Here is a 27,579-nt window from a genome sequence, read left to right as displayed (position 1 = left end):
TTCCCTTTACGCCAAAACTCACTGTTCATACAGCTTATAAGCTTAGCTAGGGTTAGTGCAGTGATTCAGAACCATCCCAGGACAGACTGTTTCGTGTTTGCCACTCATCAGCTGGGAGAAGGTTTGAATCACTGCTGGGTGAAGTTGATTTCTGGGCAAAATACAACATTTAAAATTAGGGGTAGAGAGAGAGGAGAGAGAGAGAGAGAGAGAGAGAGAGAGAGAGAGAGAGAGAGTTTCCTATACGCAGAATTACGCTGGGATTAGAGAGACCATTTCATATATGTCCATGGAACACAAATGTGCAGCCCATTTTATGAAAAAATACTTAGAAGTAGAAATTTCAAAATGATTTTTGCACATCTAGTGTGCTAAAATTATGATTTACACTGTGCATATTTCATTAAATTTATCCCTGTATAAACACACACAAATTTTACGATTTTTGATGCACCTAAACAACAGAATTTTTCCCTGCTTATTTTTGTGTGAATGGTTAAATTATTTGTTTTGTATGATGTTTAAAATACAAATTTTATTTTGCACTTTTTATATGAAAATGCAGTATACGCCCCTTAGTGAGATGTCCTGTTTTCCGGGTAAAAAAAATAAAAAGTGGCTTTCATTCCGCCAAGGAAATAGAAGGACTGGGAGCATTCTTTAATAATCTCACCAGCCCAGAGAGCTTTAGATCATCTGGCCCTAAGGGAGGTAACTGGGGGGAAAGTTTGTTTCCTTTTATGAGTGGATAAGGTGGTCTGGTGTGATCTGGGCAGTCTATTTGAGTTTTGTATTACTAAGTATAACAATAAGATCCAACTGTTTTATCTTAGTTTCTTATATCATTCTCACTCCTATATCATAGCTTAGATCTGGTCCAAGAATGTCTATTGCCTAGATTACGAGTCTTGCGTTAGCCTTAAAAAGCAGCGTTGAGAGGTCCCAACGCTGCTTTTTAACGCCCGCTAAAATAAAAAAGCCCCCCAAAATAAAAATACCTACCCTATACTAAATTACAAATAGCCCTTAAAAGGGCCTTTTGCGTGGCATTGCCCCAAAGTAATCAGTTCTTTTACCTGTAAAAAAAAAAATACCCCCCAACATTAAATCCCACCACCCACACACCCAACCCTACTCTAAAACTCACCCAATCCCCCCTTAATAAAACCTAACATTAACCCCCTGAAGATCACCCTACCTTGAGACATCTTCATCCAGCCGGGCACAAGTGGACCTCCAGAGGGGCAGAAGTCTTCATCCGATCCGGCCAGAAGAGGACATCCAGACCGGCAGAAGTCTTTATCCAGGCGGCATCTTCTATCTTCTTCCATCCGGAGCGGAGCGGGTCCATCTTGAAGACATCCGACGCAGAGCATCCTCTTCCATCCGACGGTGACTGAAGAATGAAGGTTCCTTTAAGTGACGTCATCCAAGATGGCGTCCTTTCAATTCCGATTGGCTGATAGAATCCTATCAGCCAATCAGAATTAAGGTAGGAAAAATCCTATTGGCTGATGCAATCAGCCAATAGAATTGAGCTTGCATTCTATTGGCTGATTGGAACAGCGAATAGAATCTGAGCTCAATCCTATAAGCTGATTGTATCAGTCAATAGGATTGAACTTCAATTCTATTGGCTGATTGCATCTATTGGCTGATTCTGCCGGTCTGGATGTTCTCTTCTGGCCGGATCGGATGAAGACTTCTGCCCCTCTGGAGGTTCACTTGTGCCCGGCTGGGTGAAGATGTCTCCAGGTAGGGTGATCTTCAGGGGGATAGAGCTGATTACTTTGGGGCAATGCCACGCAAAAGGCCCTTTTAAGGGCTATTTGTAATTTAGTATAGGGTAGGTATTTTTTTATTTTGGGGAGCTTTTTTATTTTATTAGGGGGATTAGATTAGGTGTAATTAGTTTAAAATATCTGTAATTTCTTTTTTATTTTCTGTTATTTAGTGTTTGTTGTTTTTCATAATTTAGTTTATTTAATTGCAATTAATTGTAAGTATTTTATGTAATTAATTTAATGATAGTGTAGTGTTAGGTGTAATTGTAACAGGTTAGGGTATATTTTTCAGGTAAATGTGTACTTATTTTAGCTAGGTAGTTATTAAATAGTTAATAACTATTTAATAACTATTGTACCTAGTTAAAATAAATACAAACTTGCCTGTAAAATACAAATAAATCCTGAGATAGCTACAATGTAATTATTAGTTATATTGTAGCTATATTAGGGTTTATTTTACAAGTAAGTATTTAGTTTTAAATAGGAATAATTTATTTAGATGTATTTAAATTATATTTAAGTTAGGGGGGGTTAGGGTTAGGGTTAGACTTAGGTTTAGGGGTTAATAAATGTATTATAGTGGCGGCGACGTTGGCGGCGGCAGATTAGGGGTTAATACATTTAATATAGTTGTGGCGACATTGGGGGGGGGGCAGATTAGGGGTTAATAAATATAATGTAGCAGAGAAACAAACAGTGAACGCAGCCAGCCGGTCATCCGAAAAACCGGAAGTCAATCCATAGATCAAACCGCGGAGTAAAGCGGCATGGAAAAGAGTCCCAAAAGCAACTGCATGCACTGAGAGCTGTAGCCGGAGAGCAGAGGATCAGGTGCCAATAGTAAAGTGGAAAAAGGATGGCAGGCTCTCAATTCAGAAACTTGAATAAAAACTGAAAATTTATTAGGCAGTTTAAAAAGGGTATACAACAGACATGGCAGATAGACATCTGCCATGTCTGTTGCATACCCTTTTTAAACTGCCTAATAAATTTTCAGTTTTTATTCAAGTTTCTGAATTGAGAGCCTGCCATCCTTTTTCCACTTTAATAAATATAATGTAGGTGTCGGCGATGTTTGGGGCAGTAGATTAGGGGTTCATTAGTATAATGTGTGTGGCGGCAGTGTCTGGAGCGGCAGATTAGGGGTTAATAATATTATGCAGGTGGCAACGATGTTGGGGACGGCAGATTAGGGGTTAATAAGTGTAATATTAGGGGTGTTTAGACTCGGGGTTCATGTTAGGGTGTTAGGTGTAGACATAACTTTTATTTCCCCATAGGAAACAATGGGGCTGCGTTAGGAGCTGAACGCTGCTTTTTTGCAGGTGTTAGGTTTTTTTCAGCCAGCTCAGCCCCATTGGGGCTGCATTAGGAGCTGAACGCTGCTTTTTTGCAGGTGTTAGGTTTTTTTTCAGCCAGCTCAGCCCCATTGTTTCCTATGGGGAAATCCTGCATGAGCACGTTCAGCCAGCTTACCGCTACCGTAAGCAACGCTGGTATTACAGTGAGATATTGAGCTAAATTTTGCTCAACGCTCACTTTTCTGAGGCTAACGCTGGCTTGCAGAAAACTCGTAATACCAGCGTTGTCTTAAGTGAGTGGTGAGAAAAAAGGCTCGTTAGCACCGCACACCATTACCGACAAAAACTCGTAATCTAACTGTATGTTATTTGTGCATGTTCTATCCTTTATGCACCTGTAACCTGTAACTTGTGAGTAATGGTAAATTATCTGCAGCTGCTGTGGTTGCTGAAAGAGGATGGGAGAGAATATTGTTATGGTAGACTACATTTACCAATAATGCTATGTTACAGGGTCACATAAGGGTTACGTTTCTTCTTAGTGCAGTTTAACATGAAGTGGATTAGACATCTAGAAATAAGATTTATTACCTGTGACCCATGTTGACACCTAGAAACCGCACATATTCCAGGCGAGATAAAACTATGTACTGCTTTAATTTTTTTAAACAATTAAGTAGTTTGTTAGCAAAATGATAATATTGTTCACACCCATTTCATAATATGATGTGATGTAAACCTGCTTGAGGTGTCTTGGGGAATTTTACCAGGCTGAGAACTAAAACGATTTTCATTCCTGGATATGCAATGAATAAGACAGCAGAAGGAGAATAACCTGGTTTTCTTTATTTCTGAAATTTCTAAAAGCACTGTGTCTAGTTGGTTAGGTTATTGGGATTGAGGAAATATTTAATTGAACTATATGTGTTATATATTAGAATCCATATGTATATGGACATTCGCATACACTTACATCAATACATTGTACAATTATTTAAGATATGTTATTACTTTACCTGCCATGGAAATTCACCCTTCAAGCTATCAGTTCCTCCAACAATTCTGTCATCTGAATAAGCCAATTCCGGCACAATAACATCTGATTTCTCAGTTGTTACATTTTTCTTAACTTCGGTAGTAAAATCAGGATTCAATAGTGACCTTGTAAGAAAATTCTGTTGTGCTTCTACTGAAGTAACCTTTCCACATGGAAATTGTACTGCAGAAAATAATGTTATTGACAATATTACTTAAATTTATTTATCCAGTCATCTTTCTGAAATCACGGTATACTTAGTATGGTATTTTTGCTTTCACAATTTTAAATGTTGCAGCAGTTTTTAATGTGGCAAATCAAATGCTGCAAGGTCCTCTTAATCCCCTAGTTGATATTTGCTGTGCTAGATGTGCTACAGCTCTTATTGGTAGACAATTAGACTAACCTTAATTTAGCCTTAAAATAACCCCAGCTTTAACCAAATACTAACCTTTATCTAAACTGTAATACTAAGATTACTTAAACTATTCTGGAACCTATATTTATTAGTATTGTTGAAGTCAGTGAAACTGGCGGTTAGATATGCCTGCTGACCTAAAATAGATTCATCCCCTTTAATTTTCTCTGAACCTACATGAATCTTAAAGAGTTATTAAATACAGTAGAATCGCATAGCCAACAAATGCATATTTCAACCCAATGCAAAATCACTTAGTTGATTTTTTTTTCTGAAAAACTTAAAAATGTCCTTAAATTTTCTGACCCTCTGTATCGTGTGACAGCAATCAGCCAATTACAGACTTATATACATTTACACTGTGAACTCTTGCACATGCTCAGTAGAAGCTGGTGCCTCAGGCGTGTGCATATAAAAAACTGTGAACTATTTGATACTGTAGGTAAAATTGAAATTATCTTAAAAATGTGTGCTCTATCTGAATCATGAAATCTTAATTTTGACTTTAGTGTCCCTGTAATTCACTTTATCCCAAAGTGCAAGAGCTTAGTTATGGGGCAGATACCACTATCCAGCAGTGATGTGATACAGGCAGTACAAATTTATTGTAGCCCATGATATCCCTATACAATGTAACTTCTCAGAGCCTGACCAACATTTTATTTATTCATTGTATTTAATGGCCCTTTTATTAAGGTTCCCTGCATAGGGACATCTTCTACAACTGCATTCACCTTTTACACTCTTGAAGTGACTGGGCCCTGTGCAGGCTTTGTGGACAGATTTTGCATGGCGTGAGAGCATACAGGCCAATTGGAAAAGGAGAGACAGCGATAGATACAAAGCCAGAGTGAGGGTTGGGTTTTCCTCCTTATTAGTGGATTACTGCAAACAAAGTTATTATACACAAGCACTTTTTAAAAATTAGTTTAATGTTTAGATTAGGTTTTCTTTTTTTTTTACTGGCTGACAATAGTAATAGTATTGTTTTTGTTACCCATGCTTTGTTCATTCTTCATGGCTACAATTATTTCTGTATACCTGTGGCTCTGTAAGCAGGTTTAGTGGAGGATCTGCCAATGGGAGAGGGGGTAGGAGTAGGAAGGCCAATAGGAACTAAGGGCTGTGGCAGGCGAGTTAACTATTTAGTTGCATTACTAGTAGTTGTATTAGTTAGATAGTAATGTAACAAAATATTAGAGAGATGAAGCACACGTATGTAATGTTATAATTAAAAGTTAAAACTAGATAGATCAATACCATACTCATTGCCATGGGAAGGACATGCAAAGTGGAGAATTAGGAAAGCTGAAACTACAAATGCACCAAGACCTAATTAATTGTCCATAAACACATACTCCATGCTTGTCAGCAATGTGCATATGGATGCTCACAAACAATCATTTCACTATCTATTTTAATTGGACAGAGTACAGATTTTTGTTAGCAGAGCCTCTCTTCATACTGAGCAATGTAAGCACACACTTTTAAACTATCAAATATATCAAGTTTATTTGTTTTTTACATGTGCTCTTACTTAAAGAGACACTGAACCAAAAATGTTTCTTTTGTGATTCAGATAGAGCATGCAATTTTAAGCAACTTTCTAATTTACTCCTATTATCAATTTTTCTTCATTCTCTTGCTATCTTTATATAAATAAGAAGGCATCTAAGCTTTTTTCTTGGTTCAGTACTCTGGACAGCAGTTTTTGATTGGTGGATGAATTTATCCACCAATCAGCAAGGACAACCTAGGTTGTTCCCCAAAAATGGGCCGGCATCTAAACTTACATTCTTGTATTTCAAATAAAGATTCCAAGAGAATGAAGAAAATGTGATAATAGGAGTAAATTAGAAAGTTGCTTAAAATGTCATGCTCTATCTGAATCACGAAAGAAAAAATTTGGGTACAGTGTCCCTTTAATTTCTGTGGGAATATGCATGCACAGCAGCTGAAATAAAAAACTTTTGGGTCCCTTTAATTATGTATTTAATAACATTTGTCCTAGGTTTTAATAGATACAAGTAAACTGATTTTTTTAAAATTGTAATCTTTATTGATTCATGAAAGTTTAATTTTGACTTCAATGTCTAAGCATCAAATCTAGTTATAAACAGATGATATGTTATTATTTTTCAGTATCCATATATTTACTTTTAAAATAAAAATAAAAATAATACTTTTTTTCTGGTTATTAAATAAATATAAATAAATCAGAGGTATTGTGATTATTTGAAAATAAAGGGCAGTGTAGCTCTTTTGTCCATTTATTATTTTTAATAAAATTACAAATAATTTTTGAAAACTGGTATAAATGAAATATTAAAACATTACTGTTACAGGAATATTTAAAAATGAGGGATTCTCTTCCTCTTTTATTATCAGGTAAAATAAGCTTAATTAAAATGTTTTTTTCTTGCTATAATAATAAATTCTGATTTAAAACCACTTAATCATAGCATGAGAACATTTCTTTAAAATAATAAAAACCTACGAGTATCCCTACATTTTTGTTGGGTAAATGATTAATATTATTCACCTTTTTATCCTGTAAACAATACCATTTAAAATATATTGGATACTTAAATGATTTAATAAAAAAAAGTATAATGCTATTTGATATTTTTGTATATCTACAAATTAAACACTAGATTATACAAATCTGTCAACAGGATAAATCCTTAAGGGAAAATACTGTATTTTATACAAGTATTTAACCATTTAAACATAATAAATCTAATGTTTTAAAATGTATGGGGCACTTTTAACAATGGTAACTGATAAAGTTCTTTAAAAATAAAGTAAATGGAGACAGCTTTTGGACATAAATTGCTAATTGAATGTAATAAAATGATTGCAACATAATTAAGTAACAATGACTGTCATTTAAGCATTTCATTCTGGGTACATACCTGTTGGTTCACATGACTTGCTATCATCTTGAAGTTTATAGCCATTTGCACAAGAACAAGACACTTTTTTATCACGGTCATCCTTGCAAAAATGCTGGCACCCACCATTCTTAATGGAACATGTAACAGGTATTGCTACATGACAAAAAAAATATATTAAGACATAAGGGAGGTAAATAAATTTACTCTATTTCAAGCATATTTCCCAATGACCCAAATGCAGTTAATAGTTAAAATTCAATTGAAAAACGAGGTAGCTTATTCAGGGGGGCAACTAGACCTTACTGGGTCCCAGGGCAAAAGGCTATGGAGGGGACCCCAATTTCAACAGCAATAAGCAGCTACCCATAATAAATAGGAGCTGCTTTTCTGTGACTGTGATACATTTCCTCCAACTTTTAAAAGAGTGGGTCCCTGTGCTCAAACGCAGAATATCATAGGATCTAGAGTATGAAAAGGCTAAAGTAGCTTGTGGTATATGAGGAATGAATACAAAAATTATAATATAAATATTAAACTAAATAACCAGCAGTACTAGCAATGGACACAATTAATAAAGTTTAATAACGCAATAGATACATATAAATAAATAACCACCGATGGCTCACAGTACTAAAAAATATTAAAAAATAATCTGTAAATTGTTATATTCACTTATAACTCATATAGAGCTATATTGAGAAGTTATTCATAAGTTCCAAAAAAGGCAAGCGTGGCAAAGACAGGTAAAGTCTGGAAAGCCTCAAAGTGGAACACTGGAGAGTACTCTCTGTTTTTTCTGTATACTGATTACCCTTGATTGCTACTTTTGCAGCTAACAGCTTGAAAACAAGTAGATTGGTATGCAAGTTAGGAATTTCTTATTATCCGCAAGCAGCTTGGTACAATAGTTAGCCTAAAATTGGCCTATTACCTTGCAATCCGGCTACCTGGCGTTGTACCTCTCTGGCGTGCTTTAATCCAGGGATTTCCTCCTCTCTGGTCAGTGACGATCATGTGACTGGTGTCTTCCAATATCAGTATTGTAGCTTTGAGCTGTATCAATCATGGTTAAATTTGAATCAGTTACATATAGAAGTCCAGCTTCTAAATGAGGTTTACAGCGCGCTCTGTTTCCAAATGGATTTCACAAGCAGTTTTTTCAAGTAGTACAATGTATACACTAACTCATAAAAATTCATATTTTTAATGGGTTTATAATTTACGTTCAATAAACTGCAAAGCATCTAAAAGAATCAATGTCACTAATAATCGTTATAGAATCAAATTTATTATTTAAAATTTACCGACAATATATTGTGTTCGTATGTAATAGAGAATAATGGTAGTGGCTCAGAATTTTATACACACTAGATGTATTTTTAAAGTGCATTAAAAGTATAGTGGGAAAAAAAATATATAGCTATAGAATGAAATGGGCCTTAGCTTTTCCATTATTAACTTTTTTGAAGGGATTAGACAGATAATGGCCTTCAAAGCTGTGTTTTATTTTATAAAGGTGTTCCCTTATTCTGTCTTTCAGGGTCCTCTGGGTCTGTCCTAAATATTGCTTGTTGCATGTACATTGTATGAGATGTACAATCCCTTTATCCGTGCAACGTATTGTATCCTCTATTTTAAAAGTATAATTTCTGGTTGTTGAAGGAACAGTATTTTTTGTATTACTATATTTACAAGCCACACAGCTATAACAAAGGAAGAACAGCTATAACAAAGGAAGAACCCCTTTATATTTCCTCCATATAGATTCTGATTGGCTTTTTTGTTTTTAAACTCACTTAGGTGCCAAAAGATTTTTAAGATTGTTAGCTTTTTTTTAAAATTTCTTCTGGTTTAGTTTTTACATGGTCTCCAAGGATATGGTCTTCTCTTATGAGGTGCCAATGTTTATTTAGAGATCATTTATTTATTTATCATATGCATAGTTCCGTTTGTATAGCAATGTTTCCATACTATTTTACATATTTAATTTTTACCATGTTAGCATATGAGATACAAATGGGAGTGTCATGATCCAGCCTAGAATTGAACCTGGGACCTGTCTCTATTCCTGTTGCTGTTCTTCCCCCGCCTGTTGTTTTACCACTTTACCACCACATGGCTTGATCACAGGCTAAGCATATTGGGTTTTCTGTTTGCTGCAACTTTGGCTCTCTGGCTCCACCTGCTTACCAGCTGAAACAAATCATATAATCAGCAGCCTGCTATATCTGGGAGGTTTGCTTTCAGTTCTGGGTCTTGACATTGAGTGTTGCACTCTGACAGAGCCTCTGGTCCTGATTCATGTTTGAATACAGATTTGTTGGATTTCCTGGTGCCTGATTTCTGCTTCATTTACAGACTGCTCTTCTTGATTTTCCCTTGGCACTGAGTTCCGTTTCTGGACTGATTTCCTGGCAATTGATCTTGGCTAATCCGCTGATATTTCCTAAGGACTGCCTCATGTACATTTGCTTGCTTGTTACCTGTTACTACAGAGTTCCAGTTTGCCGTCTATGCAAGTTTCCTGTCTGTTATTACAAAGAACTGCATTCCTGTATGTTACTACACAGTTCCAGTCTACAGCATATGCAAGTATCCTGCCTGTTATTACAAAGATCTGCATTCCTGTCTGTTACTACAGAGTTCCAGTCTACAGCATATGCAAGTATCCTGCCTGTTATTACAAAGATCTGCATTCCTGTCTGTTACTACAGAGTTCCAGTCTACATCATATGCAAGTATCCTGCCTGTTATTACAAAGATCTGCATTCCTGTGTGTTGCTACAGTGTTTCAGTCTACAGCATATGCAAGTATCCTGCCTGTTATTACAAAGATCTGTATTCCTGTCTGTTGCTATAGTGTTTCAGTCTACAGCATATGCAAGTATCCTGCCTGTTATTATAAAGATCCGCATTCCTGTCTGTTGCTACAGTATTCCAGTCTACAGCATATGCAAGTATCCTGCCTGTTATTACAAAGATCTGCATTCCTGTCTGTTGCTACAGAGTTCCAGTCTATAGCATATGCAAGTATCCTGCCTGTTATTACAAAGATCTGCATTCCTGTCTGTTACTACAGAGTTCCAGTCTACAGCATATGCAAGTATCCTGTCTGTTATTACAAAGATCTGCATTCCTGTCTGTTACTAAAGAGTTCCAGTCTACAGCATATGCAAGTATCCTGCCTGATATACAAAGATCTGCATTCCTGTGTGTTGCTACAGTGTTTCAGTCTACAGCATATGCAAGTATCTTGCCTGCTATTACAAAGATCTGCATTCCTGTCTGTTGCTACAGTTTTTCAGTCTACAGCATATGCAAGTATCCTGCCTGTTATTATAAGGATCTGCATTCCTGTCTGTTGCTACAGTATTCCAGTCTACAGCATATGCAAGTATCCTGCCTGTTATAACAAAGATCTGCATTCCTGTCTGTTGCTACAGAGTTCCAGTCTATAGCATATGCAAGTATCCTGCCTGTTATTACAAAGATCTGCATTCCTGTCTGTTACTAAAGAGTTCCAGTCTACAGCATATGCAAGTATCCTGCCTCTTATTATAAGTTACCTGATTACAGCATCTCTTCATATCCTGCCTGTTACTACCAAGTTTTGGTCTACAGTATATCTACGTATCCTGCCTGTTATTGCCAACTTCCAAGTCTTGTCTACAGTTTATTTACATTTTGCCTGCTTAAGACTGTCTAACCAAGTTACTTTGTATTCTTGTCTACTCAGAGACTTTAGCCTTGTATCTAGTTTGCATCTCTCTGCATTGCTAATTCACCTATCAATAAAACCTTCACCTTTATTTCCCCTATCAATAAAACCTTCACCTTTCTTTTCTAAAACCCTTGTACCTGTTTAATTATGCCAAAAAGGAAAGACTCACGCAGACAAAACACAACTTTAACCCCAGAACCTGATGCCTCTACACAACAGCTCCCAACACCTGAACCTGCTGCCTTGCAAAGTATGACAGGGAGCCCTTCACAGATCAATTCTAAGAATAATATGACATTCCCCTTTAAATAAAAAGATCACAGGATTGGCTGAAACCTGACCAGAACACTATAAAAAGACAAAGCAGATACGCCTAAAGTATGATAAAGGCCTTGAACGGCTGAATTGCGTAGATGCGTACTACTTGAAAAAAACTGCTTGTGAAAAATGTTTGGGAACAGAGCGCTCTGAAAACTTCATTTGGAAGCTGGACTTCTATATGTAACTGATTCAAATTTAACCACGATTGATACAGCTCAAAGCTACAATACTGCTATTGGAAGACACCAGTCACATGATCGTCACTGACCAGAAAGGAGGAAATCCCTGGATTAAAGCACGCCAGAGAGGTACAACACCAGGTAGCCGGATTGCAAGGCAATCAGACAATTTTAGGCTAACTATTGTACCAAGCTGCTTGGGGATAATAAGCAATTCCTAACTTGCATACCAATCTACTTGTTTTCAAGCTTTTAGCTGCAAATGTATCAATCAAGGGTAATCAGTATACAGAAAAAACAGCAAGTACTCTCCAGCATTCCACTTTGAGACTTTACCTGTCTTTGCCACGCTTGCCTTTTTTGGAACTTATGAATAACTTCTCAATATAGCTCTATATGAGTTATAGTTGAATATAACAATTTACTGGTGATTATTTATTTATATGTATCTATTGTGTTATTAAACTTTATTAATTGCGTCCATTGCTAGTACTGCTAGTTATTTAGTTTAGTATTTTTATATACATTTTGTATTCATTCCTTATATAACACAAGCTACTTTAACCTTTCCATTCTCTAGATCCTATAATATTCTGCTTTTGACCCACTCTTTTAATTGTTTTAACCCTTTTAATGCTTCCAGAGGGTTTTTTTCTTTTTGTCTCCTGCTTATAATATTGCACTTTTACATTTAGAGTAACCTTTTAAATTCTATTTCCTCCAACTTTGCTTAGTCTGTGCCAGGGGTTATGCAATTGCGCAGCTTACCTGTACAAATTTGGTGACTGTTTTTTTCTGTAAAGAACACTATGGTGGACATCTTGGAATCCTTGTCACCAAAATGTAAAGGCAAATCATTACTCCTTCCTTAAACTGTGGATATTGTTTTGCAGGCACACAGAGTGGCCATACATGATGCAGATCATATAGGTGGAGTACTAGCCTCTCCAGTCTCAGCTAAGAACCCTGTAGTTATGACCCTGAGCTTATCATCTTTAGGAATTCTTATTATTTATTATGAGCACATTTGTATGGATACATTGTGTTTTTTTAACATAATACACTGTTATTAAAGGAATATAAAACCATTTTTTCTTTCATGATTCAGGTAGAGTGTAAAATTTTTAAAAAAAACATTCCGATTTACTTCTCTTCTCTTATTTTGTTTGCTTTGTTAACCAGCACACTTAGGATCATGCCCTATATAGAGAACTATATGATATCAGTTTTGCAACAATGTTTTTAACAGTCAAACATAATGCAAACACTGCTGCCATCTAGTGCTAAAAACATGTATAACAACTGCTGCTATATACTGTAGTTCTCTACACACTTGCATGCTCCTTTACAACAAGTTAAATTTGATGATATAAGTAAATTTGATATTTTTTCAAATTATACTTTTTATCTGAATCATGAAAGAACAATGTTAAATTCCATATAATTTTAATTATAGACTAAAGCATTAGCAAATAAAGGGGCACCTATCCCAGAATTGTTATTTTTTTAAAAGATAGATAATCCCTTTATAACCTATTCCCCAGTTTTGCATAACCAACACAGCTATATTAATAAACATTTAACCTCTGTGATTACCTTGCATCTAAGCCTCTGCAGACTACCCCTTATTTCAGTTCTTTTGACAGACATGCATTTTAGCCAATCAGTGCTGACTCCTAGATAACTCCACAGGAGTGAGAACAATGTTATATATATATATATATATATATATATATATATATGTATATATATATGTGGGATACATGAACAAGAGCTATCTAGCTGTAAAACAACTGTCAAAATGCAAATGAGATAAGAGACGGCCTTCAAGGGCTTATAAATTAGCATATAAGCCTACCTAGGTTTATGTTTCAACAAAGAATACCAAGAGAAAAAAGCAAATTGGATGATAAAAGTAAACTGGAAAGTTCTTTAAAATGACATGCCCTATCTAAATCATGAAAGTTCAATTTTGACTGTCCTCTTAAGGAAATGTTATGGCTGCAGAACATGGCCTTTTTGGTGAATGTATCCATGACTTTTAATGTTCAAAAAATATTTTTTTTTTCTATACTATGGTGAAATCTAACTTCATATGGTCTCCAAATTAGAACTATCTTTTTATAAGATGACATACAAAAGTATATGATTTTTAGCTTACCATCTTGAATATAATGGACTGTATAATATGCAAATAGTAACTGTGTTTTGGTTTATAAAATTTGATGGATACAGTTACCTAATTTTTTTTTTTTTTAAATAATTTTTATTGAGGGAAAAATGTCGGCAAACAAGTCAAACAATTGAACAATATACAGTCACCTGCAAAGAGAAACAATAACAAGGTATCTATATAGTATACATTATAGGCTGCAAAAACCAAGGTTAATAATATTAATTGTACTATTGAGAGACAAAGTAGGTAGATGCCAATGATAATCGAAGCCTTCTCTGCAGACATATGAGGCCTCACTTGGGCCTCAGACCATGAAAAGAAAAAATAAGTATTTGTAGAAGGCTGCTTAAAATAGGAGAGATCACTCATGGATCCCTTAACATTCACCTCAGATTTTACATTTTCATGATGTTATAACTGGTAACTAATAATATAGTAAAACAATTTTTAAGGGGTATGAATAGGATGAACTTTAAATTGAGTAGGTTTAAGACTGGGAGAGTTGTTAGATTTAAAACTTTTAACTCAATTTGTAAGTGAAGCTGATCATTTTGATAATGCTAAAAAAAAAGAGGGATAAAGTCAACACTGTGGGGAAATGAAAAGCTACAAGCATAAAAGTAGTGATGGTTGCGGTACTATGTCTAATGAGATTTATGATAAAGTATATTATTATTATTAAGTATATGGAGATGCTATGTATAAAAATATGTGGGAGAACTGGTAAAACCAACATAGTAAAATAATGAAGTAGGAATAAACAGAATACGACATAGGCAAGATAAGTCGTGTAGTTAGATCTCCTAAATTAGGAGGTACATTATTAGGGGGTGGGGGGGGGAGGTGGGCAGTTAGATGTGGGAGATATAATAGAAGAAACTCTACGCTATTAAAATGATTGGTTAGGGCAAATAACAATAAGGAAGTATATCTCCGGTTATAATAAGGGCCTAGGGACACCTACTCTGGGCTGGGGCGAACCAAACTTCAAGGATATATACCAGAGCAAGGTAAAGGAGACTGTCTGCAATAAAGGGGTATAGCAAGCCCCTAGCGGGACAAGCTAAACTTGATTATATAAATGGATGACTTCCATTTCTGTCAGGACATCCGGTATGGGAAGGGTAGATGAGTCGGTCACATGTAGTAGCTCTGTTTATATGACAATCATCAGAAGTTAATGGCAACATGTAGTTAAAACTAAAATACATCTATATAGCCACACACTTATAAGAAGCATGCGCCCACTGCTTCGGCCGCTAGCAGGGGAGCTTCCAGATCAAAGGCTGCACCATATTACTAGGAGTATGTCTGTCACGATAGAGATTTCCCTAGAATTGGAGGGTACATGTAGGGGCTAAGGTCCTGCCTTAGCCAAACAGGCATGGGAATGAAATAAAGATATCACCATGTAATAGTGCTATTTATCCATCAGAGTGTGTGACTAACATGAGAGGAGTTTGAAAGTGCAGAATGACAAACATACATACACCTACAGTGATCATACCAAATATAATAGGAGCTTGCATTCATTGACTATATATAAATATACAATAAGACCGGACTTATCTTAACAAATAAATCTTTGCACTAAAAGGAACAACTACTACATGTTTAAAAAGTTATATCTAACATGAAAAGCAGTTAACAGTTAGTTATGAAGCAAAGGGATAAAGTAGTTATAGCTATGATACTGCAGTATAGTTATCCTTGCTATAGCAAAGCTCATTTGTCAGCAATGTTACACACACAATATCTGCTCAAACGATATTGCTCAAGACCAAAAGTACATCAGTTGCACATATGCTCACAACCAACCCTGCATTACTGTATAACATTTAGCTAGATTAGTATATATCTATAGTGTAAACATTTCTTAAACATGGTATAAGACTGCGAATAATAAACATTCATAAATATGGTCTGTGTTGAGCGCCCAAAAACAGGCACAATGAGCAATACTGTAATCAAAAATAAGAGATGTCCTCACAAAGCCTGAGAGCGTGCAGTATAGTAAGCAAAAAGGATAACAAGGTCCAAAACATAGTTCACTATTCAGTCAGTTGACAATATGGCCAGATTAAACACTGTGCAGAAAAAAAAAAGGACAAGGGCTCAACCTATGCCCACTCTCACATCCGCATCATGGAGGGCCGCTGCTTGAGCAAAACTTTGAACCCTGACAATGGAGCTAAACTGGATAGGGCAGTCATAGCGAGGGAAGAGCTCTGCTTCTATACGGTAGGGTCCGCTTTGAACTGCCTTCTCGCCGATCCGATCTGCTTGTCCCCTGCCAAACAAACCACTACTAGCCAGAGTAGGAAATATTCGGTGACCTGCCAGGAGGTTACGATCCGCCATGACTGATGCTACGTGGGCAGTATTCATAGTGCCCAAGGGTATTGGGTGTTCAGTTTTAGCTGGATCGCCTCCCCCCTCAAGTCCATATGAGCGAATTGCCACCATGTTCTCAACTCCCAATATGCGCCGCTGGTGCCAAATGAGTGAGGACCGCTGGAGCCCCAAAGTATCGTCCCTCTTGGGGACTACAGCAGTAGGGGGAGTGCGGTTAGTGCAAACAGCAGGCAACACTTCTGCCTGCCGGGGTGCCACTGCAAAAAACCATTGAAACACATTGCGATAGCCATCTAAAAGGCAGTGCATCCTCTCCATAAGTTGCTCCGCAGTGTCCATGTTTAAATGTGCAGACAAACGTCCTGTATGGGAAAGATTCAATAGCCCCTAAGTAATCTCACTCCTTACTGTAATCGCTGCGTAGGCTAAAAGATGGCGGTTTCCCGGGTCTCTAGTCAGCAGTTCATACCCGATAATTGAAAGGTGTTTTCAATGCAGCATTATTCGCTGAGATATTAGGTGCATAGGTAGCCCATGAAAGTTAATTGTCTTCTTGTACCAATATATAGGCTTATATAGTCTTTAAATTCTTATATTATATTTGAAGTAGCAGGAGCTGCCAGAACATGCGTCTCGACAGCTTCACAGTTGGCTCCGCCCCCCCTCTACAGTTACCTAATTTAATATGCTTGCTTTGAAAAAAAATGTTAATGTGACTGAAATACAACATCAGATAGTACTTACCCAGTTCACAATTCTTCCCCTCATATCCATGCTGACACCAGCATATATAAGCACTGACATCATCTTTACAGGCTCCACCATTTAAACATGGATTTGAAACACATTGGTCACCATCTAAACAAGATAAATATTTTAAGGGCACAGGTTGAAAAACATAAAGTTTCACCCTTTAAATAAAAGAAATAGTGTAAGGATGTATGTAGAATAAAAACCAGGGTAATCAATGGGTCATTTTAAATGTACATTGACAAAGTTGTGGTAAGCATAACATGAGGTACTATACCTCCTGAGTTATCCTGATGCCTAGTAATGAATGGGTTAATGATTCATCACAATAAAACAATGATTTACATTTGCCTGCTAATTCCCTATTTAAATAGTGTTTGGCTTGTTGATGTGCATGTGTGACGTATCCACCATCTCAGTGCTGTGGGTTCCTCAAGAAGCATTTTCACTGAATGGAGGTATTGCTAAAGTTACATTAGTTCAATATTTCCACGTCTCTCCTCCTTAATTGTGGATCAGATGTGTTTGTAAAGCTAAATCACGTGTGCTGACCTTCCAGTCAGTGCCATCTTCTTCCAGGGTGGCTCAGAATGGTGTTACATAAGAATGATGCTGTAGAGTTTATTGCAAATTAATTTGGAGATATGTTGCTCCTCTTTATAAAACAAGCACAGCTAGGGAACTAGGTAGAAACATAGATGCTTGAATTCAACTATACAGATTTGATGCACTGGTATCTCACCCCTTCTTGACTGAAGTATACCTTGCAAGATTTACTAGAGTTGTGTTGGAGGGGATGGAAGGCCCCATGCTCAATGTCTGGTGGAGCTGTCTGCTTTAGAAGGAGATAGATGGGCTTGGTAAACACTTATTTGGATATATATATATATATATATATATTCCACATGAACTATGTCATTTTCCATAGTAAACCAAAGCATTCTTGTAAAATCAGAACACCCTTATTTCAGATAGCAATAAATAGTTCAAAATCCTTACTCCCACAAGCATGGAAAACTCCACAAGTACCTAACAAGCTGATGCGGGTTCATTGGGTTGATGAGTTTTTGTCTAGGGAGGGATATGGGTATTACAAGAGGCAAAAGAAAAAGGCAACTCATTTTATTGTTGGTGTGTTTGTACCTTTGTGCTTTATTTAAAACTAATAAAGATTAATAAATATAAAAGAAAAAAACAAGCACAGTTGATGATCACATGACAAGTTAACACCTTTGTACCTCCACACAATTACCTTATTGCATTAGCTGTAATTTGAGACATAGAGGCCGATTTACTATGCCTCGAATGGGGCCAACTCGCCCTGTTTCCGCGCGAGCCTTCAGGTTCGCCGGAAACAGGAGTTAAGAAGCAGAAGTCTTAAGACCACTGCTCCTTAACTGGATCCACCACCTCTGAGTGGCGTACAGCAATCAACCCGATCTCATATGATCAGGTTGATTGACACCCCCTGCTAGCGGCGGATTGGCTGGGAATCTGCAGAGGGCGGCATTGCACAAGCAGTTCACTAGAACTGCTTGTGCAATGCTGAATGCCGACAGCGTATGCTGTCTGCATTCAGCAATATCTGGCAGACATGATACGCTGCAGCGTATAATGTCTACCAGACATTGATAAATCTGCCCCTAAAACATTAACCATGTCATAACCTATGGACATGTGAAAAGGAGAAGTTAATATTCAGGGGAAAATGTTAAGTAATATAAATATAATTCTAATAAATATAATAATTCTATTAGTTATTATTATTTTCAATATTGTCATCCACAGCACTAATTACTATAGGTAATTTTTCAAACTGATTCACTGTTTTCTCTGACTTGCAGGAATATCGTTGGAAACAAAAAAAGAAAACATCTAAGCAGTTTACTGTTATTTCTTCCAAGTTCTCAAAGATTGGATTTTAAAGAGATCTCTAAAGATCTAAAAAAAAATTCTCTAAAAAACACCTAATGAACTAAAGCATTTTAATGCTACTTTAAACAAACAGCTATTTTGCATATTGTCCTATAATTATGTATATTGTCATATATATATAAAAAAATATATGAAAATGGATGATGGTGGTTCTACATTAAGTAATTGCAATAAAAAAAGAGTGAGCTCTTTCTTCCTGTTCTTCAACATGGGTATGTCTGACCTCCTGATGTTAGACACATGGGTGTGTCTGACCTCCTGATGTTAGACACATGGGTGTGTCTGACCTCCTGATGTTAGACACATGGGTGTGCCTGACCTCCTGATGTTAGACACACGAGTATGTCTGACCTCCTGATGTTAGACACATGAGTGTGTCTGACCTCCTGATGTTACACACATGGGTGTGTCTGACCTCCCGATGTTACACACATGGGTGTGTCTGACCTCCTGATGTTAGAAACATGGATGTGTCTGACCTCCTGATGTTAGACACATGAGTATGTCTGACCTCCTGATGTTAGACACATGAGTGTGTCTGACCTCCTGATGTTACACACATGGGTGTGTCTGACCTCCCGATGTTACACACATGGGTGTGTCTGACCTCCTGATATTAGACACATGGGTGTGTCTGACCTCCTGATGTTAGACACATGGGTGTGTCTGACCTCCCGATGTTACACACATGGGTGTGTCTGACCTCCTGATGTTAGACACATGAGTGTGTCTGACCTCCTGATGTTAGACACATGGGTGTGTCTGACCTCCTGATGTTAGACACATAGGTGTGTCTGACCTCCTGATGTTAGACACATGGGTGTGTCTGACCTCCTGATGTTAGACTTGTACACAATAAAATGTAGAGATAAAATTGATTTTGGAATGTTGTATTCTCGGGTTGGTGATTTGGTTCTTTCAATCATAGCACAGAAAGTTCCTTGTCCTACAGTATTTCATTAAGCCAGATGACAGGGAATAAGCAGTGTTACTAATATAATCCAGGTCAAAAGTTTAGGATTTATTTAATTAATAAATCAATCCTGACTTAGAAAATGGCAGACAGACTCTGACATGTTAATCTGCAGTTAGAGATCTGTTTGAAGACATGAGGGGTTGAGTATGAGACATTGCTGGAGGACTTGTGAAAAAAGAACAGACCAAAGCTTCAGCAAATTTTTGTTAATTAAATGAACAAAAGTCTTTTATTTCTGTAGTGATATGGCAATCAATCTTCTATTATCTCCTGCAATTGAATTATTACAGAAGCTTTATTTGCATACAAAGTACTTACTTGAAAAATTCCTATGATTAATTAGATTGAGGGTGTGCTTCTGACAAGCAAAGCAGATATGCTGCAGCACCGAATAATGCTGGGAACGCTGAGCTACATTCTCAGCGGGAAGAATATATTGTAAAATCTTGAGTATAATAATTATATGGTGTTATTGTTACTTAACAATCTGTCATTGACATGCTTTCCACAAAGGCAAATATCACAGACACAATAAACTTGGGCCTTAATCTAGGTTAGAATCTGCTTGTTTGGTTTACAGATAGGACAAAAATAGTTATATCTAGTCAATATCAGTAGGAAATAATGTTTTAGCGATAATGTTTTACAAACAGTACTAAACTATTTGTTTTCTCATCATCATCATCATCAATTTGACAGATGGGAGAATTAAAGCCTAGATAACAAGTGGTGATTAGTGCAACCCTATGCTAAATAGCTCAGAATCTAGTATTTCAAGTGAATAGTAAAAAAGATTTAACAGAGAATCTGAACATGAATGTAAAAGGCAGGACGGCTTAGAAGGGCAGCAATCTCAGTCGGCAGTAATTTCGTCAGGTACACCTGTGACACAGGTATTTGGTGGGCAGAGCAACGCGTTTCAGCCCGTTCTGGGCCTTTGTCAAGCTTGACAAAGGCCCAGAACGAGCTGAAACGCGTTGCTCTGCCCACCAAATACCTGTGTCACAGGTGTACCTGACGAAATTACTGCCGACTGAGATTGCAGCCCTTCTAAGCCGTCCTGCCTTTTGGATGAGTGAAAAACTCGCTGCTTGAAAAAAGAGGATCGCAGTGATTATTGGGCATACACTAGAGAGAAAAAAAAGAAAAAAGAGCCGGAGACTACAGAGAACCGTTATGGTGTAAGTAAAAGTGAACACCATAATTTTGTGGCTCTTTTCCTGTCTTTGATGTGGGTCTTGATCTCATTTCAGCTCCAGACCGTTCATACCCTCAGCTGATCCGGTTTCCATTTTGACTGCTCCTCTGGGATCATCATTCTGGCAGCCTTTTAAACATAAATGTTTGTCTTTCCTGTGTTTAGAATATAGGGATTTGTATTTTATCTGCATTTTTATTTTTTATGTTTTATTTTTATTTTTATTTTATTTTGTTTCATTTTTATGATACTATGCCATTTTAAGTGCCTGATCAGTGCATTGTAGGTTTTAAAATTGTTAGTCATATATTTCTATGTTGAACACATTGTCTTAATAAACATTTGTTACCATTTTTGACACAATTCTCATAGCGATCTGTCTTTCCATCAATTGATTCTTTGTGATCTTAGACTATGTAATCTGATATACTGGTGATATTTACATTCATATTATTTTACTTATTTAAGCTGTTTTTAACAGCGCCAGGTTTTCTACAGTTTAGTTTCTTTTAGGACTTAACTGTGTTTTTTCTAGTATTCTGCTTGGAGTTTGGGGAATCCTCCATTTAACCTATTGGCATATAAGTAAATTAATCCTAGCGCAGTGTGATCTTTGCTCTTTTTGTTATAATCATTTATGAAAATACAGATAAAAGGTACATTTAAAAAAATATAAACAGCAGCATGATAGTAAGAATATAATGGAGAAAGAATGAAATGGAGCAGCTGCTCATCAAAGTTTCAACCTATTTTTAACTTTCATAGGCATTTCCATATTAGTATCCATTGCCCAGGACTGCTAATATATTTATGAAGGCATGGTAAGCTGTGGAACAGCGGCGCTTCGGTGAAGACTTCAAAATCTGACAGACTCAGCTTTTCCGTCTGATTCTGCGACCCGTGATTGGTGGTCAACCAGTCACGTGTGCGCTCAGGAATGTGGTTGCACATTCTGTCGGGTCACAGATTTCGACACTACACCGGCATTTGTTTAGCATATCCTATACTTTGAATGGATAGCACAGGGTGCAATATTTTTGCTCATATTACACGTATTTCACTCAAGTGCAATACAAACTAGCACTGGAAAATGTAGTGTTTTTGGAGATGTGAAGTAAAATGTTAAAGCTTTAATGTATGCATAGCAATACACGTTTAACATATTTTAAAAAGTATTTCACTCATATTTATACACATTAAATGTAAAATAAAGATGTTCTTTTTAAATAAATGTTTTAACAGTAATTTAAATGAATATGGTATATGATCAGGTGCTGTACATATTTATGTATGTTTATATGTATGTGTGGATTTTCTGAAACATATTTCAACAAAAAAAATCATGGTTTAAAAGTAAGTGATAAATTCCAATATTTGACCTTCAGTCTAGTGAACATTTTGGTTTAGTGCACCTTCAGATTAGATCGACTTCGGCTTAGTGTTTGAGTGATAGCTGATATGAATTCTTCAATGTGCCCCTACAGAAGTCTATTATGTGAGGGACTAAGCACACCCACTCTCTGTGATATTCAGATGTTAGCGAGCCATAGACTTTTGTTCAGGTGCTAATATATTTCTTTAAACTTGTAATATGAGCGCAAAAATAAAAGCCCTATTGAATTAACTTCAGCAATGTTAGAACACAGTAGCGCTAATATTTTTGTAATATTACTTGTAATCTTGCCCTAAATAAACAATGTATTATTTTTTTTCTATTCATATGTAAAGCATAATTTACAACTATTAAAACTAATCCAAAGGTATTATAATATTATCAAACAAAATAACATTGACATGCTGGGTACAATATATTTTATATTATTTGCATAATTTCAATAAGCAATGACAACAATGATGCGTCTCTATATTGGGCTGAGGTTTCTAGTCTGAGTATAAAATATATCAGGTTTATTAATTATATTGCACAAATATGTAAATAATATAAAGAACTATTCGGAAGGCTTAAGTACTTTTAGAATAATATTAAATTTTTCTATAAAAAAAAGAAAAATCTTACCAATATACTGATTCCAAAATTCAAGCTACAAAGAAGAAAAAAAACATGACATTAATAATAAAACATTTTATATTGCTTTATACTACACAGGAGTAATTATTTCAGTGTTACCTGTGGACATATAAATAATTATATATATATATATATATATATATATATATATATATATATATATATATATAACTCTAACACTTACTATTAAAAAACTGCGCTAACTTAATAATTCAATAATAGGCTTAAAAAACACTAAAATAAAGTGTATTTAACAATATAATAATAATAATAAAACAAATATTATAACTCTTCAGTGATTTTGTAATTTATTCAGTGATTTGCCATTTTGTTGCTCATTATCAATAAAATCGTTATATATAAACTTAGAATGATATTCAATCTGTTGTCACTGATTTGCGTTCTATACAGCCTTGAGATACCTTAACAACAATACTTGAGTGCTACCTTAGATGGTTAATAATACCTTATAAATATACTGATTTCTTCTCAACTTAGTGTCTCAGGGAGTATGGTAGAAAGCTAGTGTTTTTTTCCTTCTTTGTATCAGAATCTCCCCGGCTTCCTTGCGAGTGTGGTGCCGCTTCACAGTTCACTGAATCTTGAAGAGTGATTCAGACAACGAAAGTACTATAAAACAAAAGAAGAGAGCGCAGCCACGACTCACGGTAAAATTATTTAATTATTCCACTTTGCGCATATAAACATAATGCACTTACAAGAGTTCAATTATAACAAGCGTCTCTAGAATCTCACACAGTTCCCGGCTCTCAGGTCTCCGTCAGCTGTTGCTGTTTCTTTGCTCCTCTCTGTTTCCGGCGTGTGGACTCAATTTCTTTTCCTTTCCAAGTGCAAGGGTTTGTTAAGGTCCTGCTATAACAATGCTGATGTTGACTAGATCTGTTAACGTCTACGCATTTCGTCTGGCTTCTGCAGACTTTTTCAAGACTTCTGAATAGTGGTTGCTTTTCTCGTGGGGATCCTCTGTTTAAAAGCCTGCCAACTCCTCCTCTTTTCCTGACAAACGCCAATCAACTACTGGGCAGTTTTCACACCCTCAAAGTTGTCAAACCCTGTTATATCAGAGTCTATTGTATTACCCAGACCTGTGGCCAGCCTCACTTTTACTCTGGTAGACGCTGGAGGTGCTGCATGGAGCTAAATCAGTTAAACCCAAGGCGGATGTGATGTCATCTGAGGTGGACGGTGTGCGACCGAACGGGGAAGTGGGAAACTAGAGATTCTAATAGAAATGGAACTCCGGTTCCATTTCTATTACAATCTCTAGTTTCCCACTTCCCCATTCGGTCACACACCGTCCACCTAAGATGACGTCACATCTGCCTTGGGTTTAACTGATTTAGCTCCATGCAGCACCTCCAGCGTCTACCAGAGTAAAAGTGAGGCTGGCCACAGGTCTGGGTAATACAATAGACTCTGATATAACAGGGTTTGACAACTTTGAGGGTGTGAAAACTGCCCAGTAGTTGATTGGCGTTTGTCAGGAAAAGAGGAGGAGTTGGCAGGCTTTTAAACAGAGGATCCCCACGAGAAAAGCAACCACTATTCAGAAGTCTTGAAAAAGTCTGCAGAAGCCAGACGAAATGCGTAGACGTTAACAGATCTAGTCAACATCAGCATTGTTATAGCAGGACCTTAACAAACCCTTGCACTTGGAAAGGAAAAGAAATTGAGTCCACACGCCGGAAACAGAGAGGAGCAAAGAAACAGCAACAGCTAACGGAGACCTGAGAGCCGGGGACTGTGTGAGATTCTAGAGACGCTTGTTATAATTGAACTCTTGTAAGTGCATTATGTTTATATGCGCAAAGTGGAATCATTAAATACTTTTACCGTGAGTCGTGGCTGTGCTCTCTTCTTTTGTTTTATATATATATATATATATATATATATATAAATATATATATATATATATTTATATTATATATATATATATATATATATATATATATTGTATATATATAAAATGTTCCTATTGCAAAACCTACAATCTTTGATTGCACAGCTTATCTAACTATTATTTATCAAGTATTGTTTTTCAGAATAATAGGCTCAAACTCAATTCTTCAAGGACCTTTTATGGTGCAGAATATTAGAATATGATTTCCAGATTCTAGGTAAACATATCAATATTATTACACCCCTTCTAAACCAAGCTGATGCACTTCCTGATGTAAGAATCATTAACTTTATTTAAGTTTCACAGAGAAATAATAGAAATAAATCAATAAATGAGCAGAATCAGTATTTTTAAAGGGACACTTTATTGGTTAGTTATGAAAGAAACAATAGTATATAAATAAATGAAAATGCATCTTTTGGGAAAAGCAAGTTGGGGAAGCGTAATGTAAAATGCGACTGTGTTTGTGTTTTAACTTGCTCACCATTTGTTTAACTTTACTTCAAAATATTTAGAACAATATTGGAACCAATGCTAAAATTATTGTAGGGAAAAAAGTGGAAGTGCTAGGAAGGGAGGGCAGTGGTTTTTTTGTTTACAAATATTATTTAAAGAATCTAATTATCCATAAAACTTAACAGCCCACCCTAAGAGCGAGTACACATACTCTAAGATGAAAGCATTTGAAATTAATGCAAGTTTAGCATTCCTCATAGGAGGCTACTTTTAAAGAATAGTGCAGTTATTTAATATACAACATACCCCAGCTTGCTTTTCCCAAAATATGCCTTTTTTCATTGATTTAGATACTATTATTGTTCTTTCCTAACTACCCAATATTATAGTATCATTTGGTGTAGTGTTTTTATTTTGTGTAGGGCAGTAGACCAAGTATTTACTGTTTTTTATTACAAACCAAAATTGGTGAATAAAAGTTATATTTTTTTACCTTTACACAAACAATCAAGGTTTTGATAATTTCCTTTGAGCGTAGGTGTATTCATGTATATACCTAGCCTCTGGGTTTTCTATTTGTTTTAATGCACTTATATGTATGTATATATATATATATATATATATATATATATATATATATATATATAGATATATATATATATGTCTATATGTATGTGCATTTGTATTTATGTTTTTATATGTGTATTTATGTCTGTAAATGCATATATTCACGTATAAAAACATAAATACATATGCACATACATATATATTGGCCGCTTTTCTTTATTTTAACACCTGAGACCTCATGTCTTTGAGCCCCTATAACTTTAGTGTATAATATTTATTTTTAATATTTTTTATTAGATGGTGTTATTATGAGTGTAACTGTATTGTGTAATGTATTTTTGTTGTGTTTTGTGACACATTTTTGTTTTGCAGCTCTGAGGATGTGATAACCTGACAAGTGTTACTGTTAACTTGAATCAAATCGCATTTATTTTAAACTTGTAAGATGAGCGATAAACCCGACATGTGCAAAGACCTGTCACAAACCCCTTATCACTTGCGCTCCACTCGTAATCTGTCCCTTAAATGTTTTTTTTACAGAAAATCGCCATTAATTTAAAGCTATAGGAATTTTTGTAGATACATCAGTTGATACATTTTTGCTAATGGATTGTTAATCAGCCCTATGGCCTCTAGTTATCAAGGTCTGTACTTGATCGGGTTGATTTCCGGCGATGTGTGTCCGCCTGTTTAGAGCAGGCGGACAGGTTATGGAGCAGCAGTCTTTGTGACCGCTGCTTCATAACTTGTGTTTCTGGTGAGCCGGCAGGCTCGCCAGAAACATGAGGCATCAAGCTCCATTCGGAGCTTGATACATATGCCCCTTCGTGTTTAATCCCTGCAAAGTTCCCCAGTTCCACAGCAGCACTACATTACTGAAACCGAGCTGTACAAATCTGGTGAGCCAATGACAATAGCGATAAGTGTATAGCCAGCAATTACCAGCTAGCCAACAGTAGCGCATTGCTGCTCCTAAGCCTACCTTGCTATGTTTTTTTTACCAATAGAACAAAGTAAATGGACATAAACGTGCAAAAAGAAAGTTTGATAATGAAAGTCTCTAAAATTGCATGGTCTGTCATCTGATTATATAATACACATTCTTTTAAGTGTAGTTATTGTTGAGTTACAGTGAATGGGTAAAACTAATTTAGACATTTATTTCTATTCCAAGGAAATTGTATTTCAGTAAATGGGGAAATTGCACAACTTCTGAAGATCTAATAGCCAGCACTAAGAGAGCTTCTGATAGATCCCAAACTACGTTTTGGCACATCTTATACATAAAGCAAAGTATTAAATGAAAACGGAATATTAATAAGGAACATTAATAAAACTAGGGTTCAAGTCATCAGGGTCCACTAACAGCTATTATGTTGGATGTTACTAAGCACAGCTGTTGTGTTGTAGTTTGGATATTTGGTTGTTAGGGTTTTGAGGGCTGGAACTGAAGAGGCCCTGACAGCTTTACAAACTATGGGTTGTCAGAGATTTTAGATGTATGAGAAAACCCACATAAAAAAAGAATAAACTGTAGGAATGTTCATTAAACTTTG

General features: G+C 36.1%; 1 protein-coding gene across 2 annotated transcripts in view; it reads right to left on the bottom strand.

The window, feature by feature from the left end:
• F9 (coagulation factor IX) overlaps positions 1-27,579 on the bottom strand; it is a 156,109-nt gene that overhangs the window by 98,295 nt on the left and 30,235 nt on the right. Inside the window, exons 3-6 of one of the 2 annotated variants that reach the window (XM_053699242.1) lie at positions 23,068-23,092; positions 16,936-17,049; positions 7,458-7,592; positions 4,105-4,307 (exon numbers count right to left, since the gene is read on the bottom strand). In XM_053699242.1, the coding sequence (XP_053555217.1) occupies positions 4,105-4,307; positions 7,458-7,592; positions 16,936-17,049; positions 23,068-23,092 (477 nt within the window). The remainder of the gene's footprint in view (positions 1-4,104; positions 4,308-7,457; positions 7,593-16,935; positions 17,050-23,067; positions 23,093-27,579) is intronic. The other variant, XM_053699243.1, reaches the window with a different exon arrangement.

Source organism: Bombina bombina, chromosome 1 (genome assembly GCF_027579735.1).
Source record: "Bombina bombina isolate aBomBom1 chromosome 1, aBomBom1.pri, whole genome shotgun sequence".
NCBI classification, from domain to species: domain Eukaryota; kingdom Metazoa; phylum Chordata; class Amphibia; order Anura; family Bombinatoridae; genus Bombina; species Bombina bombina.
This window is presented reverse-complemented; position numbering and strand designations above follow the sequence as displayed.